Source organism: Crassostrea angulata, chromosome 5 (genome assembly GCF_025612915.1).
Source record: "Crassostrea angulata isolate pt1a10 chromosome 5, ASM2561291v2, whole genome shotgun sequence".
Classification (NCBI taxonomy): Eukaryota; Metazoa; Mollusca; class Bivalvia; order Ostreida; family Ostreidae; genus Magallana; species Magallana angulata.
The window spans coordinates 50315405-50333346 of NC_069115.1; the positions used below are offsets into that span (position 1 = coordinate 50315405).

Genomic DNA, 17942 nt, shown 5'->3' on the forward strand with positions numbered 1-17942 from the left:
CTCTCTCTCTCTCTCTCTCTCTCTCTCTCTCTCTCTCTTTCTCTCTCTCTCATGCTTTTAATGTCGACAAAGCATCAGAGAGCGACCAAATGTTGTAAGCGGCTATGAACAAAAAATATGTCTGTCTAGTAGAAGTTAAAAAGTTCAACAGTTGCTGGCTTGAATTTTGCAACAAGCATTATATATTCAATCCCCATTTCTTCATCGCGCAGCAAAGTAGTTCATGGAAATTCATGCGCATTGTAGTTTAAACAATATTTATTCATTATAGATTCAAAGACATTTACATGATGATAATTACAATTGTAAGATCGGGAAACAAGCCATAGGGCTTATATTAATCCCTCTCTTGCATACACTGCAGAAATGAGAGGTGTGAAATGAAGTGTAAGTACAAGGACCAAAATAGGAAAATGTGTCAAAAGTCAAAGTTGGAAACACATTTTATGAGGTAATGAAAAAAAAGTCAACAAAATAAAATATCATGAAAAGAATATTACAATATATTCGTTGGTTGAACATCAAAACAGAAATCTAGTATACATAATCACGTGTTAATGTTCAAACACATCCATACAAAAAAGAAAAGGTGGCTTAATTATTTCTTACACCAGTTATGTGTACGTTTTCAGTACAATTTTAACTCAATATATGCTAACAAATCATAGAGATACCGTAGGATTTTTGCCGATTTCCATTAATTATTGTCATAAATATAAGTGGTGGGAATAAGATAAACAGGCAACCGAAAAAAGTTATTATTATTGTACAACATTCTACGTGATATTATGATTGCTGAATCTTTTACTCTCAAGTATAAATCTTTGTACTGCGTGAGAAATTTGTTCATTTTCTACAATATTTAGATAATTAGATCCGTAGAGTAGTAATTAAAGTTAGGGTCTGTAGAATTTGCGAGTGTGTTTATTGTTATATTTCGTATTGTAGCATATTTTGGACAATGCAAAAGGTAATGATCAGTGTTTTCTACTGACCCACACGAACAAAAAGGGGATGGACAAAGGTTTCTGTTGAACATATAAAGATTTAAAGTACTACATTTAAACGTAGTTGAGAGTGGAGAATTTTACCTATGCGAGACCCTATATGATAGTATTCGGGAATAGTTATGTTGTTTTTGTTTAGATATTTTTTGAAGCTTCTTATGGAAGGATTGTTCTGTACATTGCTTAGTATTGTGTTCCAAAGTCGTATGGTATTGGGAAGAAAAGATTCGTAATATAGCTTAGTTCTTGTGTAGATTTCTCGTATTGAGTTAGTGCTTCGTGTATTATGTGATTCATTAGAGAGCAGTTGAGTCTGCAAAAGGCTTAAGAGATAATTGGGAACTTTGCCGTGAAACATTTTAAACAAAAGAATAACCGATGGTCTTCCCGACGCTTAGATAAAGGAACCCAGCCTGTTTCTTTGTATAGGAGAGTTTTGGAGGCTAGTCTATTACCCCCTGTCACAATTCGCGCATTGTATGTGTCCAATATGCAAAGTAATGTTTTAAAAACACGTTATGAATAAGAAAACTAAAAAAGAAAGACAATTCATTCGAAATTGTAAAAAAAGAAACAAAATGCCAACACTTTTGACAAAACGTGGCTCTTTGTGTAACTATTTGAAATAGCGGAAGCTTTACCTTGACGTTGTTTGGTTTTTTGTTTACTTTTGAAGTTGTGCTATTTATAGTAACATTGGCGATTTGCCAGCCTATAGCCAGGACTCTGCTTCCAGCAGAGCCCGGCTAAAAAGAATTCTCGGAATTTTTGCCCAAGATCGGTTTCACCTTTTCTTGACCGATTGGCATGCTTTACTAATGAAACAACAGAAATGGATAGAAATGAGAACCTAAGACGGACAATAAACGAAGTGCGTCAAAACTGACCCGCATATTGCAGATACGTATATGTAGGTATGGAAATAACTCAGGAGTTTATGAAATCCTTTTAATTGTTTGGAATCAACTGCATCACTGAATTATTATAAAAAACAAATTATCTAAAATAAATACGCACATCTAGGTTCAATTGTCCAACTTTACATGTACATATTTTACAGGTTGATAAATAACTATATCCAGACTCATAGGTTAGAATGCACATATATTCTCAGAAAAAATGAAAAATTGTTCTGTAACTAAATAGTTTGAAAATCTAAGCTACATTTGTTCTAAATTTCAATATTATACGTTAATTATTGACTCGGATGTAATATTATAACATATATTAGTTTATGTATTTGGCTACGTCAAAACTTTGATTTACACACAGTCTTGGATAAAAATGGCACTTTAAGATAAAATACAATGTTCTGGCATTTACATTAAGGTATCCTCCATTATTTATCAAATTTTTGTTGCAATGTCTTGCAATGTATTTTTCAGGTTGGCGTTTTAATTCAGGGTAAATATTCGTAAGCACCTGTAGCATCTGCAATGAAATAAATGCAATAAAAATCGGATATGTACTATCAGAAGATAACTATCAAAAAAGGTTTATTAACATGTTTTACTTATTTTAAAGAAAATATATGGATAAAGAATCATACCAAAATGTGCAACGTCAAATATAATATATTTATAGCTTTACCGTTTTTACAGGCAGGCGAGTTTTGCACATATTTCTGAAGACAAGTGTATATTGCTGAATATTGTTCCTAAAAGTAAATCAATGGGAATATAACATAACTTAATTTTAACTCAAATTGAATTTTCGTGAATTTAGTATTCGAGACCTTATATAAATGCGACCCAAAAAGAATTAAAAATAATTCTTATGTCTTATCACAATTACATGAAGGCAACATTTGTTATTAGTTGTGTAAGCTATTGCACAATTATATAACATAGCGCTTTTAATATCGACATGATTATATATAATTTCGATTGACATATCTAAAATTATATAAAATATTCAAATAAAAAAAAGAAATGCAAATGATTAAATAAAAATTAATACACATATTAAAACATACTGCATTGGTTTATATTTACCAACGAAGAAATAGAAAACATTCTTTCTTTCATCACTGTCCGTGCAGTTCCATACACATCAATTTCATTACCACCGGAAACTACAGATTTCACTGCATGATCAACCGCAATATAAACACCACTATTATCGATCCCAGTGCTGAAAAAAACGGTAACAAAAAGTTACATTGTTAGTTTTTTTTAAAGCATGAATGTGACTGATCTGTGCACATCAACATCATTATTATAATTTTACTCAAAAGTAAAACTTGACATTTCTATTAACATTTCAACAATAGATGGTGCTTCATTGACAATTTTTACAAAATGATCTACTGTACAATTTTATCCAGTTGTTAAAAGATGGACACTCTGTTCCACTAACATAACTGATCTTCAACAAACCCTATACATGTATACATGTGTATTTACTAACACGGGTGTGGACGTTTATTATAGAAACAAGTGTTTGTGAATAATTCCCTGATCCATTCTATTTTATTTTTACAATTATGGCCTTCATATGCCTCACTAGAAAAAAGATTGTAGTTAGTTAGCTTGATACTAAAGTAAATTTAACGGATGTAGAGGTGAATAACAAGATAAAAAGGAAATGGATGGACAAAGCGATTGACTGAGTTTGTTAAATTGCGTCAATTTATTTAATACTGACTTGGCTTTTTTGAAGAAGAATGGGTAAAGTATTTAAATAATTGGTACCAGGCAATGAAAACAAGAAAAGGGAAATGGCCTTAAAAATATCAAAGGTCACTGTTTGACGGTTATCTTCAAGCTTGATCAATTGAGAAAGGCTTGTTATCAAACATGAAATTAAATAAGAGAAGAATGCACAATATTAACCAAAATCATACAACTCTAATTCATGACTATCTTTATCATGGTGACCGTGAACGATCAGAATTAAAATATACTGGTATAGAACATGTTACAATAGTACCCACATTGTATAAGCACATACAGGACCGATCAGACCCAACCTAACACCAGAGTAAACTCCAACTAAACCCCGGGTTTACTTTTGGAGTTTACTTTGGGTTTACTCTGGGTTTACTATTTGAAAATTTTGGTCCTCTCGGGGTTTACTTTGGGTTTACTCGGGGTTTACTTTGGATATACTTGGAAATTGCTTTTGAGGTCAACTGTACGCACTGAAGTGTGAAGCAGACCCGTCTTTTATGTTAGCATCCTACTGCCTGTTATTCCTGCCCCTTGTATGTTCCAAATACATTCCAAATACATAGTTAGCGTCTGTTTTCAGGGGTATACTTATGACTGGGTTTACTCCCTGTGTCCACTCTGGGTTTACTTTGGGTTTACTCTGGGTCCACTCTAGTAAACCCGGAGTTATTAACCCAGAGTAAATCCAGAAAGTAAATCCAGGGTTTAGTTGGGGTTTACTTTCTGTTAGGTTGGGTCTGATCGGTAGTGTATATGTATGACAACAATGACGGCATCGAAGTGTATATAAAGCGATACATACCATTCGCCATGTACAACCTGTGGTCCTATGTTCTTTACATTATTTTGGGTAACAGTATTGATTAGAGCAAGAATCTGATCCGGTAGGTCAGTCATTTCCAGGCTTATCACATGGAAGTGGTTGACTACCTTTGAATGTTTTCCCTAAAAGTTGAAAACATACCTATGATACAGCTCTGTCATTCAGTTAAGTGACAGGTCTGGCATCAGAACCTTGAAAGAGACTTAAGAAATACGTTTACTTTTTAGTTTTCAATTTCAACATTTTAAATCAAATATTGTCAAACCAACAAAATAACAATGCTATTAATAGATATCAATTGTTATATCATGATTGATTAATTCCTAGCTCTCTGATTGGCTGGTATCTAACAATCTAGAAAAAAATTAAACAATATATTCACCTACATGTGACCTATGAGGTCAGTACATATATAACATTTGCAGTTATCTACATTGGACTAAAAATAGATACTTTAATGAAATAGCGCGTTTCTTAATTTGTTTGCCAATGGCTTTAAATCAAAATCTTCGCTTGATAACACTTAATTTGATAAGTCTGTATAAATTCGTCGCTAAATCATATAATAACATAATCATTGCCTTCGGATCGGTGAATATTATACTTCTTGGTAGGTAAATCATTGTATTGACCTCAAAAACAGCAACGATTGAATAATATCCATATATTGTTTATTTGAGGAAGATATGCAAAAACAATTAAAGAGAGAATTAAAGTGAAACAACGGGAATTTGGACAACATTTTAAATTTTCTTTTTTTCGACAAATCTTTTTTCAGCAATATAATCACAAAAGTGGGATTTTAGATATCGTTTTGCATAATTTTTGCCCGTAAAATATCAGTTACATTTTGTGATAACTATTTTATACAATATTTTATTTAAAAATGAAATAGGATCAAACAGCAGGCATGACCTATTTTTATCCTCTCCATACAAACAAGATCATGATAACATTGTGTAATCAATTGCAGATTACGATAAGAAAAGTTTTCCTCATTTTTTCTATTTACCATTCGCAAAATTTATTTTACGATTTGTAAATTTTTTTCAATAAACATTCAAATGCCACAAGCAAAAAAGTAGGTCATTGACCTAGTTATTTGAAAATGAATTTTAGCATTTCAGAAGTAGGGTTACAATGTATAGTTGCTGGTTTTCTGTTCCTATTAGTGATAGTTTTGCGACCCATGAGTAAACGTGATCCATAAGTTAAAATTACAATTACTCTCCAAATTTTTATTTATCATTATAGATTGTCACAGGAAATGTGTAGGTAGTAACAAGATAAGGAAAATCTTAAAATGTGTCCAATTTTGCTTGCCTATTATAATAAATGTTATATAAGGCATTGAAATTCTTGCTTAAGTCTAAGACAGCTTCATGATCCTGGGACCTGCAAAAGGGACTGAAGGACAGCGCTATGCCAATCAGTCACCATTCAATTACCTTTCATACATTGTCTGAATGGCAGTCCTTCATTCTTTAACAATTAGTTACAGTTTGACTTAAAAAACATTGTTTGTTTCTCGAGTTATCATTCTAATATATACTTTACCCTGGACAGTTTTATTTTCCTCATAGTGACACTCTCAGATGATTGGAATTTGGCAAGCAATTCGACATTGATTCTCTCTATAGTACGGACAGTTCCCTCATTATCCGAGAAGTACCATGACTAAAAGGAGAAAGTGACTATGTTTTTACCATAACCATATTATGTCAAAATATGAAGTTGATCAATATGTTTAATTCTTAATAATCACTCTCGAATGTGAATATTTGTGTCAATATACAAGATCGATACTGCAAACATACAGGATGTCACAGAATATCTGATACCATTTGTGAATTATAACTCTAACAAGTGAAAAGCTGTCAATGTGACAGCAAACCGGGTTTTCTTTTATGTAAACTGTATCCATAATCCATGTCAACCCTTATCCAGTGAAATGGAGTACCCTACATGTATCTGCAACATTTTGCCAAAAAATGACTAAGTTCAAAAGCTAGTATTTATTTCATAAATTATCGGAAATCAAAATCCTAGCAATATGCACACCTCTGTACAATTGATCTGCAAAAGAACAACTTCCTATCTTGAGAACTGTAGGAGGAGTTATCCGTACAATGAGGGTACCCTATATGCAATATTTTGCCAAAAAATGACTAAGTTCAAAAGCTGGTATTTTTTCGATAAATTATCGGAAATCAAAATCCTAGCAATATGCACACCTCTGATATATGTACAATTGATCTGCGAAAGAACAACTTCCTATCTTGAGAACTGTAGGAGGAGTTATCCGTACAATGAGGGTACCCTATATGCAATATTTTGCCAAAAAAAGACTAAGTTCAAAAGCTGGTATTTTTTCGATAAATGATTGGAAATCAAAATCCTAGCAATATGCACACCTCTAATATATGTACAATTGATCTGCGAAAGAACAACTTCCTATCTTGAGAACTGTAGGAGGAGTTATCCGTACAATGAGGGTACCCTATATGCAATATTTTGCCAAAAAATGACTAAGTTCAAAAGCTGGTATTTTTTCGATAAATTATCGGAAATCAAAATCCTAGCAATATGCACACCTCTGATATATGTACAATTGATCTGCAAAAGAACACCTTCCTATCTTGAGAACTGTAGGAGGAGTTATCCGTACAATGAGGGTACCCTATATGCAATATTTTGCAAAAAAATGACTAAGTTCAAAAGCTGGTATTTTTTCGATAAATTATCGAAAATCAAAATCCTAGCAATATGCACATCTCTGATATATGTACAATTGATCTGCAAAAGAACAGCTTCCTATCTGGAGAACTGTACGAGGAGTTATCCGTACAATGAGGGTACCCTATATGCAATATTTTGCCAAAAAAAGACTAAGTTCAAAAGCTGGTATTTTTTCGATAAATTATCGAAAATCAAAATCCTAGCAATATGCACACCTCTGATATATGTACAATTGATCTGCAAAAGAACAACTTCCTATCTTGAAAACTGTAGGAGGAGTTATCCGTACTATGAGGGTACCCTTTTGGCAGCCGCCCCCCGCCATTTTCACCATTTTAATAACCGGATTTTTCCGTTGGAAAACCCAGTTAATAAAAGGTAAATCTTTTATTTTTTTCCCCACAAACTTTGGGACAACAATGTGCTTTTTTAACAAGAGATGTTTGTGAAACTTTTATGTCCCCCTCCCTGGGAACATCCACAAAGAAAATGAACGTAAACTGCAAATATTTGGAATTCTTCTAAGTCGAAATTTGCTCTATCATACCCACAATTAAACTTGACCTAGATATTATTATTATGATTAACCTGTATAATAAATTTCATATCAAACTGCAAATAACTGGAATTTTTCTACGTCCAAGAGCAATGACTCTATCGTAAATTGCTCGATCGTACCCAATATCGAAGTTGACCTAGATATAATCATGATACACCTGTATACTAAATTTCATTTCAATATGTTCATCCTCTGCGAAGAGTATGAGCGGAAACTGCAAATACACTGTAACTGTAATTTTTTTTACGTCCAAGGGCCATAACTCTGTCGAACATTGCTCGATGGTACCTAGTATCGAACTTAACCTAGATATGATCATGATAAACCTGTATTCAAAATTTCATTTCAATATGTTTATCCTCTGCAAAGAAAATGAACGGAAACTGTTGATGGACGGACCGACCGACAGACCGACCCATAGACCGATCGACCGACAGTAGCAAAGCAATATGCCCTCCCTTCTTCGAAGGGGGCATAAAAATATGATGCTACAATATTAGCATCATATTGTTTTGGTTGAATTGAATTTTAATCAAGCTAAATCGGACAAGAGAGCAGACATCTTCCGTTTCAAACTGCATTATCTATCACCAACTTCTTGTATGGTTGTATAAATTTTGAAAAAGAATACCCAGGGGAGTATCAACTCACCAAGCAACACATTCTTTAAATTGTGAGAGGATTTCACAAAATGGGATCCGTGCAGTGGCTGCTGTGAGGAATTTTAGACATCAACTTGAGGTTGTCAATGATAAAAAAAAGAACGTCATTTGGATCATTCGCTCATGTACAGTCAGCGCATGTCTGTTTAACAGTAGTTGTATATTTGCATTATCAAAGTTGTCTCAAAGGGAGATTAATAGACAAACATGCGTTCATGGTTTAAATGAGAAAAATATTGCTTTTTCCTACTTTCGATTTCACTGTTGTAACCAAGGGTTGATGCATATACAATATTATAATTCACCACGTGATTTCTCACCTCAGGTAACTTTGTGAATACAAAATTGTATCACGTGACGTGACAGATAGCATGTTCTGTGCTAACTAGGACAATGTTTTCGAACACGTTAAGTTGTCAAGCATTGATTTAATCTCTTCTGTACTAACATGGGCGTGGTCTAATTGTTGAAACAATAATAAATAGTATACTTGTAAATTATAGAATAGATAGGGTTATGGTGAAATATCTAGATTGATCACTTAAATTGTATACATGGCATTGTTATTCATGCTAGTCTAATTTTAGTTTCATTCTAATAATATCAGCCTCACCTCTCATGCATAATAATATCAATCTTATGTTTGATCAAGGGCAGATAAGCGAATAAACATAGAATGAGCTTATTGTTACATAGTCTTAAATCTTAATTGATGTTGAAAATTTACTAGACTCTTTAAGATTTTAACAAAAGTGATAGTAGGTTAGGAAATAAACGCAACAGAAGCAACCAAAAAGGGCCCAAACCCGGCGCTAAGTGTAGTCATCCTTTGTTGTTTTTTTTTATCAACAATGCCGAATATTTCAAAAATATTTGAATTTTAGTGAATTTGTTGAGTGACTTATGAAAATGCATTTGACTTTTTGGTAATTAATTTAATAGAAAAGGTATTCAACGAGTCAATGGTATAAGATATTATCGGACACCCTGTAATATATATGTATATGAATGTCTCATTCGATATGAGAAAAATGTACATGATTCCAGTCGTTCCGTACACAGGCAACAATGGCAATATGAATCTAGTACGAAATTGGCATAAATTTCATGTGTATTTTGCATGAGAAAGAGACGAAAATAACAAGCAAAACAAATCATGCAGGGCTTTTTTTCCAGTATAAGAACCCACATAAAGAGGCTTGTCTGATATGTTGTGATTTACACAAATTATCCAAGGCTGCTATCTATCTTACATCTTAGGAATTAAATTATTTTTTGATGATTATAGAGTATGTTTAAGAGGGCTAGATATTGGTCTCCTTTAGAAGCAGAACTGTAGCTTTGTAAAGATATCAATGGTGACATATACTAGTATCTGCCCCTTATGTGCAAGTTATTTTTCAAGATAAATATGTTAAATTGCAAGATATTTATTCCAACATACAACATAACTATGTTGACATGCAAAAAAATTGAAATCAAACCTAAAAAACCCCTCAAATATGCAAGATAAATATGCTGATATGCAACTTATTTATGCCAACACACAACTTAGTTATGTTCATATGCTACTTATCTATGTTAAGATGCAACTTAGTTAGGTTGACATGCGAGATAGATATATTGACATTCAACTTAAATATGTTCACATGCGAGATAAATCTGTTGCATGTCAACACAACTAAGTTGCATGTCGACATAGATACATGTATGTTGCATGTCAACATATTCATCTTGCATGTAAACATAACTAACTTGCATGTGGACATAAAGATGTTGCATGTGGACATTAAGAAGTTGCATGTTAACATAACTAACTTGTATGTCGACATAAATAAGTTTATGTCAACATATTTATCTCGCATGTTAACATAAATAAGTAGCATCCAGCATCTTGGATGTCACCTGTCGGCGATATTTGAGATTTTTAAAGATTTTTTATAATTTTTTTTTTATTGAAGTTTTCAATTGCAAGTGAACATATTCATCTTGCATGTCGACATAATTGAAAGAAAAATAACTTGCACACAAGAGGCAGAAATGTGCAACCATAGATACATGTATAGAAAAACATTAGAATTTTAAAGCTTAAATTCATTTTTGTCTTAACAAAATAACACTGAGTGATTTAATTCTTAAACAAATATATATTATAGATGAAATTTTTAAAGTAGATCGACCAGCTAACCTTTTGACCACCAGCCTTCTTAAATGACGCTAATAGGTAATTATAATATTTCATGTACTTCTCTAGCATCATTCTGTTCCGTGATCACAACTATTGTGGAGACACTTTGTTCCCATATCATTTGCCAGAAAATCCCAAATGTTTTTGCGATAGGGTAGCTCGTCAAAATGTAACATTTGTCCTAGCAATAAAAAGGTTAAAAAAAAATTAACAATATTGAATATGATCGGAAAAACAAAAATATCATGTCAGGATTTTCAACTTACCAACATAACACTAGCATCGATGTAGTCACTTGCCCCAGGTAAACATAATTTAACACGATTAAAGTCATCTAAAAATAAAGACAATTCACAAACTTGAAGAAGTTGACGTTTGTTTTTTTTTAAAATCACACAGAAAAGAAAAGGTGAAGTCCACATTTATTGGTAACTCACATGGAATGATATTGCCTCTGTTTTTTGAGATATTATTTTTAGAAGTAGCAGCAGTCGAAGCGGATCTTTCGGTATCTTGTAGTAAATCCTAAAATGAATTGTAAGGCAATGGTTTTAGGTGAGGTTATTTGTTAGAAACAACTTTATATTAATGCATTATATGTCTTTCTCCAGTTCCTTTGCGTGTTATTATGTGTTGTGTACCAATCTATAATATTTACCATGCTTATTCTGCGTAATTGTTGAGTAATTTTCGTTTGATTACTGAAAATTGTGGCATTACATTATTTTGCTTTTCTCAATATACTTTCTCATTTACTAAAAACTGTGTCATTCCTACATATTTTCTGAGATTCCAAAATAATTTATTGAACGTATGGTTAGAAATATAAGCGACATTTAGCCAACGACATTTCAAATATTCAGATATAAACAACAATTTATTTTAAAATCATAATAAAGCTATGAGAGAGAGAGAGAGAGAGAGAGAGAGAAAGAGAGAGAGAGAGAGAGAGAGAGAGAGAGAGAGAGAGTCAGAGTCTTACATAATATTCTTTCGTCAGTTTTTGTCGATTGTTGTTCAAAAGATCCACCACATTATCATAGAAAGAATTCAATGGAACTGACCTACACATGTTCAGTTTAACTAATCAATTTCTTTTGGTCTTAGGGTTCATGAATTTTTCAAATTGACATTTAGCTTAATCTTACAGTTTATACACTGTTAATACATTTCAATCATTTGTAAACGACATGTGCAACTTGGATTGGTAGACATTTGAAATACCCACTTGTTCTTTACAGTTCTTCCATGCTCCAATAATGAATAAGGTTGATCTCTTTAAAATAAATAGACAAATACTAAAGTCTTAAGTATGAAATAAAAAATAACCAACTTGTCAAAGGTGTAACACAGTATAAAATAAAAATATCTAAATGCAAAGTGTTCTATATAGCTCACTTGAACCTTTAGTTTAGATAAGCTAAAAAACTTTGCTTATATATTTATATTTACTTTTTCTCCACGATAGTGAATAAGGATACAATTTACAGCACAAAACAGACTCCACGATTGATTAATTACATTCCCAGATACTCACACTTTTGTACGTTCATCAAGGTTCAGATCTGCGTAGGTAATAGCCTGTTCTTTATATTCTTTATGTCTAAAATAGAGATATAGAAATTATATTTTTAGTGGGTTATTCAACAGTATACTTAAAGGCAAAAAATTAAAAGCATTCCATTAATATCTAAGAATATCCTTTTTCTAGTAGCGTCGCTTTTTATTGCTTGATAATACAAGTAACAAATTCCCTCAAGGTAACAAAACAAAAAAACTAAAATAAAATAAAAATAAAATTGATATGGACATGAATATAGTACGTGATCTTATCAACAAAGTAAATTATATTTTTGTCATTTCTACTATACATCAAAATAAAAAAAAATACTGTAGTGCTAACTGATCATCTGATCGTAATAAAACATGTTTGTTCAAAATTGTAAAAAAAAAACCCAACAATTTAGACATATTGGTTATATGCTACAGTTGTAGCTTGATAACTTTTTCTACAGTATAACTAATTTATAGACTTTTTAAACGAGGCGGGATTTGGTTTCCGCTCAGAGAGCTAGACTTTTAGTCTCATCAGACGAAATATTGAAACATCAATCTTCTACATGTAACTAGACATGTATCTACTGCTAATTTAAGTTTGAAAATTCAGCATATAGGTCCTTATTAATATTTTAAAAGGAGCAGTTAAAACTTAAAATACTTGTTTTCTTCTCACATTGCCTTCTTAACAAAAATAAATCCCAAGTAAAAGACTATCTAATTCAAACAGGTCAGCAAATACCTTTATGGTAGTAAACAAAGTTAAAATTGCTAAATCTAATTTAATAATGAAAATACCTTCGATTTCGTTTCCATATAAAGATGCCGATCACAACCACAGCTACAACTAAGACAACAGCAACAATACTTCCAATGATAGATGATTTACTGGTTGTTTCGTCATTTTTTATCACTAAAAGAAAAAAATGTGAAATTGTACACTCAAAATTATCAAAATCATGTGGTAAGATTGATTATCCACATGCCTACTAGCATTTCCTACTAACTAATTGCACAAAGTAATACCAAACTTTACATATTGTGATTTAAATGTTCTTTTAAGTTTATTCATGTACACTATAAACCAAAAATCCTTTGCCCTAACACTAAAGCACCTGACCCTGGGCTATATATCTTAGAAGTTTCTTTGTTTTTTACTAATTTGTACTAAATATTTACTTCATAAAAACACTTACTATATAAAACACTAACTAGAGTGCCCCTACACAAGAAACTTTACCTTTGGGACATGAATTTCATATTTTGAGGAAAGGCCTTCTTGTATGATATACAAAATTTGTCTAAAATGTGAGCTCCCAACAACTAAAAACGTTATGAATCGGACCTTAAATTGGAAGCATTAAATATCTAACAGACCAGTTCCCCCATCAAATATTTCTGAAATATTTCGACAAAAAACACATGAACACTTTGTATGACGATCTCGTCTCAACACTTACAAAGTCCGCCAGACATAATATTCCGCATTCTAGCTACAATAACCATACCCGTCCTCGTTGGACAAAAGATATAAAGCATCTCCACCACTCGGTGTGTAAAACGGCGCAAAATTTACCACGCAAAACAAGGTCAGATATTTGCGAAAGCCTCTTTGGTGTGTACCCCATCAGTTCTGAAATTGACAAAAGAAAGCTCCTCTTCTTGGGACGACTTTGTCTTCTAAACTACGAGATTTTAGCAAACAGGATTTTCTTAACCCGCCTTACCTCCTTCCTAGAAAACCTATCTAAATATCAACTTTGATTTATACCCGATATTCTGAATTTGCTTACAGAATATAATCTCCTAGAATCTTTACAACAGTGGTTGGATACTGGAACATTTCCCAGTAAGCAAACCTGCATGGAAAATAATCGTGAATCAAGCAGTTAACCAAATATTCCAAGACAAGGATCCAGCTAAATTTTGGCGTTTTCCTGCAAATTGCTACGAAATCTCTCAGTGTAAATTTATCTGCAAATTAATTTCGGATCAACCTTACGAAAACCTAGATACATGTCAATTATGTGGCGCCATACTTTATGATTTTTTCACTCAATGTAACATGTTCCTGTTCTGTAACCTACGCAATCCGTAATGCCTGGTGGACAGAAATCTCGAACTTATTTAGTGTCTATCTCTGCAGCGAGCTCTGTGCTCTTTCATACGATGACCTTTTTTTGATACTCCTAGGTCGCAAAACGTGTGCGCATTTAGATGAAAATAACACAAGCAATTTCCAAAAACTCAATTATCATCTAGTGCTAGATTGTGCCTCGCTCTACTATCGGACCCTATCACGAGTCGCCCGCTGACAAAGTCAGCAACTCGAACAAATCTTATAAATTAATTAATTAATTAATTTATTTATTTATTTACATTCTGTGTGTAGATATATATAATACTTGTATATAGATTAACTTAATATATTGTATAATGTTATATTACTAATATATTTTTGATATGTATGTGTTTACAATCTCTGGAAAGAGGAAATAATGAATGAAAGAATATAGGGTTTTATTAATGTTAGCTTGTCTAGTTAGATTGCACGATATTTTATGTCCTCACATGAATAATGTTAGCGAAGCAAACTACATTTGTGATTCTAAACCATGCTTGTCGAAGGAAACTACAGTTCAATGGCTAAATCGGAAGTTGCTCAAGGTTAAAAAATACATATAGTTTGGGTTTTTTTTAAAAAACGAGATTTCCCTACCTGCTAATTTCGTTTTAAAAACACTTGAAAAGTCTGATGTTCTATTTCCTTTTTCTGTAGCAGCGTTAACTTGGAATTTATACGGCCAATACTCCTTTAAACCTGTCACTGATAGCATCTTTGTCTCAAACCCTGAAATATAAAAATGTATTGCCTTCAACCTTAATATTACATAATACTGTTAAGATATCTCACTCGTCATCTATACTACTATATTAAAATAATAGACTCGAATTTTTGGGCTTTAAAACCGAGAAATCGGAAGAGTACTGCCTTTTGTTTTATACATTTTAAACAGCACTGGTACTTGAAGACTACCAATTTGTTTTTGTATTTTCTCAATCAAGCTTCGCTAATTAATAATCAACTAAAATTCCTTTAAAACATCCGGTAATCATTTGGAATTTTTGGATTTTAAAATCTTGCGCATGCGCATTACATTCACGCTCCATCACGGGAGGCTCTTTAGTTTATGTTCCCACAATATCACATTTGCGTGGATATTCTCATAAACGATACTACAAATACATGTAATTTTATTGAAAATTTGTCATATATACTGTTCATCAAAGGAAATACGGGAGATAACTCCATTTCCGTGCATTTAATTTGAAAAATCAAGAGAGTTTCGGATGTCAGCAGGGTGACTGTGTAAATTCGAAGCAAGTAAAAAACGTTGGTGAAAAATTGTTGAGTTCTTTATTAATATGAATTACATTTTAAGATGAAACATATTTTTAGCCTCAAAATGGTTTGTTATGAATAATTTAACTCTTATTTTAAATGCAACTTCATTATTATAGACAATGAAGACAAATAGAATAATTCGTTAATATTTTAATTTTGTGATTTGGCGATTATCGCCACGACCAATTGCAACATAATACAAAAAAATATTTTTATATATATTTTATGATTTTATAATAAAGGTTATAATCAAATAATCTTTATTTCTTAATGCATATTAAAAATAAATGTTATCCTTATAATCCTTATCCTTATAATCCTTATCCTTATAAACCTTATCCTTATACTCCTTATCCTCATAATCCTTATCCTTTTAAACCTTATTCTTATAATCCTTATTCTTATAATCCCTATAATCCTTATCCTTAGGATCCTTATCCTTAAACACCTTATAAACAGTGACAACATTCATACTGGTACTGGGTGAGCAGATACTAATCAGAAATTGTTAAAACACGCAGTACAGTTAAGGCGGTCAATAAAAATATGGGCACATTTTTGTGATGAAAACACGTATACTTTAGTTAAACTGGCATGTCCTTTTTAAAATCAATAACAGTCACTCAAATGCAATATATTTCTAAAATATATATATAACAGTACAATATTTTATGTTCATAGTGGTCACGTGATATGGCAGTCGCATGGTACAAGCAGATGTATTTGTGGTTTTGAGGTCATTTAAAAAATTTAATATTGCAAGGGCATAATCATGTCAAAATTCACAACTGAATTATGAAATAACTTGATGTTATATCGTACATTTTGAAAAACGGTGCGAACTTTTTAAGATAAGAATATTTGTTAGTAGAAACCGTAATTTATAATGCATATTTTGAATAATTTTGAAGGTCACAGGGTTAATTTCATTAAAAATAATTAATTTGTAAGATTTTACAAGGATCGTAGAAGTTTTTAAGTTGCATAGCATATTTCAAATTCACATGTAAAAGTTTGTCGGGATCAGGTAAGTGTATGCCCTTGCAATTAAGTGATTTATTTAGGTACTCAGATTTTAGATATACGATATTTTATACAAAACCGAGGTGGCTTCTTTATACGATGCATACTTTTAACAAAATGAAAATAAGATAATATAGGTAGCATTCTACTAATAATAATTTTAAACAAAATATTCATTTATACTTTTCCGTTAATGTATGACATTTATTTTTCTTCGCTATAAAACTGCACGATAGCCTTCAATGATTTAACTTAATGCGTCATTTTGAAGCATATGACGTCATATTTTGTAGTACAGCGAGAACGACATCTCGCTTATTTTTCAGTGTGTACGATATAACGGACATCAAAATTGTAAGTAATAGCATTTGTTGTTTTTAATTAAAAGATTAGTATAAGTTAATTTTACTAATAAATAGATTAATAAGTACTTTCGAGGTTTGTAATATACTGTGATGTCATAATGCACATTTCCCGTACTTTTTGTCTGAACGGAGTTTATTGACAGCCTTAACTGTGCTGCGCACTTAAATCTAATAACAGGCGTCTCGAATAAGCGCTTATCCAAACGTCTTTACGTTTAGGCCGTGACGGGTAGCACTTTGACCATTCAAATTCTGCACACAACTATAATGTCCCTTACTATTCCAAAGTCTCATAACACACAAATGTCTCAGCCTCACTTCTTGCTATGCCCCTCTGAAACTTAGAATGTAATTGTTCATAAATTGTGTATAACAAAACATGTGTATAATGAACTTTTCAGATGTAACATATGAATAAAGGGATTGGGAGGGTGGGAATTTTCGGGGTTTTTTTTATCTACAAAACAAATTACACCCACCTCGCAATCCAAACTGCTTGAAATATAATGACGTCAAAGCTAACAGAAAAAACGTCAATTATGGTATGCCATTACGCGCAAAAAAATTAGGCGCGGATCATAACTGCCGGAATGCCGGAAACATCGCTTTAACAATTAGATTTATTTTTTTAATAAAATAAATCGTATTAATCGTATTAATTTCTCGAAAATCGTTTCGGAGCGTTTGTGCATTTTTTTTTGCTACATTACGGGTATATGAGAGGCATTTTAATTGTGGCGATGGTTTGTCCCAAGACATAGTTCGATTATTTTTTTTTTTTCAACCTTTTATTGTCCCATCACTTAATATAAAGCAATATAATTGGTGCCAGGGTTGGGGCCCTGGGATCACCAAGTACTAAGTTACATACAGTTATATATAAATATATAAACTTGTACACTTTCGTGAGAGGTTTTTCTCTTTAACATTTATACATCATT

General features: G+C 32.1%; 1 protein-coding gene across 3 annotated transcripts in view; it reads right to left on the bottom strand.

Moving 5' to 3' along the window:
- Positions 1-251: 251 nt before the first annotated feature.
- Positions 252-17942, bottom strand: part of LOC128186324 (titin-like) — a 71236-nt gene continuing 53545 nt past the window's right edge. The window contains exons 16-28 of one of the 3 annotated variants that reach the window (XM_052856123.1): positions 14927-15058; positions 13006-13120; positions 12188-12253; positions 11879-11926; positions 11633-11714; positions 11088-11175; positions 10917-10984; positions 10709-10831; positions 6060-6179; positions 4482-4624; positions 3002-3140; positions 2598-2664; positions 252-2438 (exon numbers count right to left, since the gene is read on the bottom strand). In XM_052856123.1, the coding sequence (XP_052712083.1) occupies positions 2407-2438; positions 2598-2664; positions 3002-3140; positions 4482-4624; positions 6060-6179; positions 10709-10831; positions 10917-10984; positions 11088-11175; positions 11633-11714; positions 11879-11926; positions 12188-12253; positions 13006-13120; positions 14927-15058 (1223 nt within the window). In that variant the 3' untranslated portion in view covers positions 252-2406. Of the gene's footprint in view, positions 2439-2597; positions 2665-3001; positions 3141-4481; positions 4625-6059; positions 6180-8451; positions 8536-10708; positions 10832-10916; positions 10985-11087; positions 11176-11632; positions 11715-11878; positions 11927-12187; positions 12254-13005; positions 13121-14926; positions 15059-17942 lie in introns of those variants that run through there. The other 2 variants (XR_008243934.1, XR_008243933.1) reach the window with 2 other exon arrangements.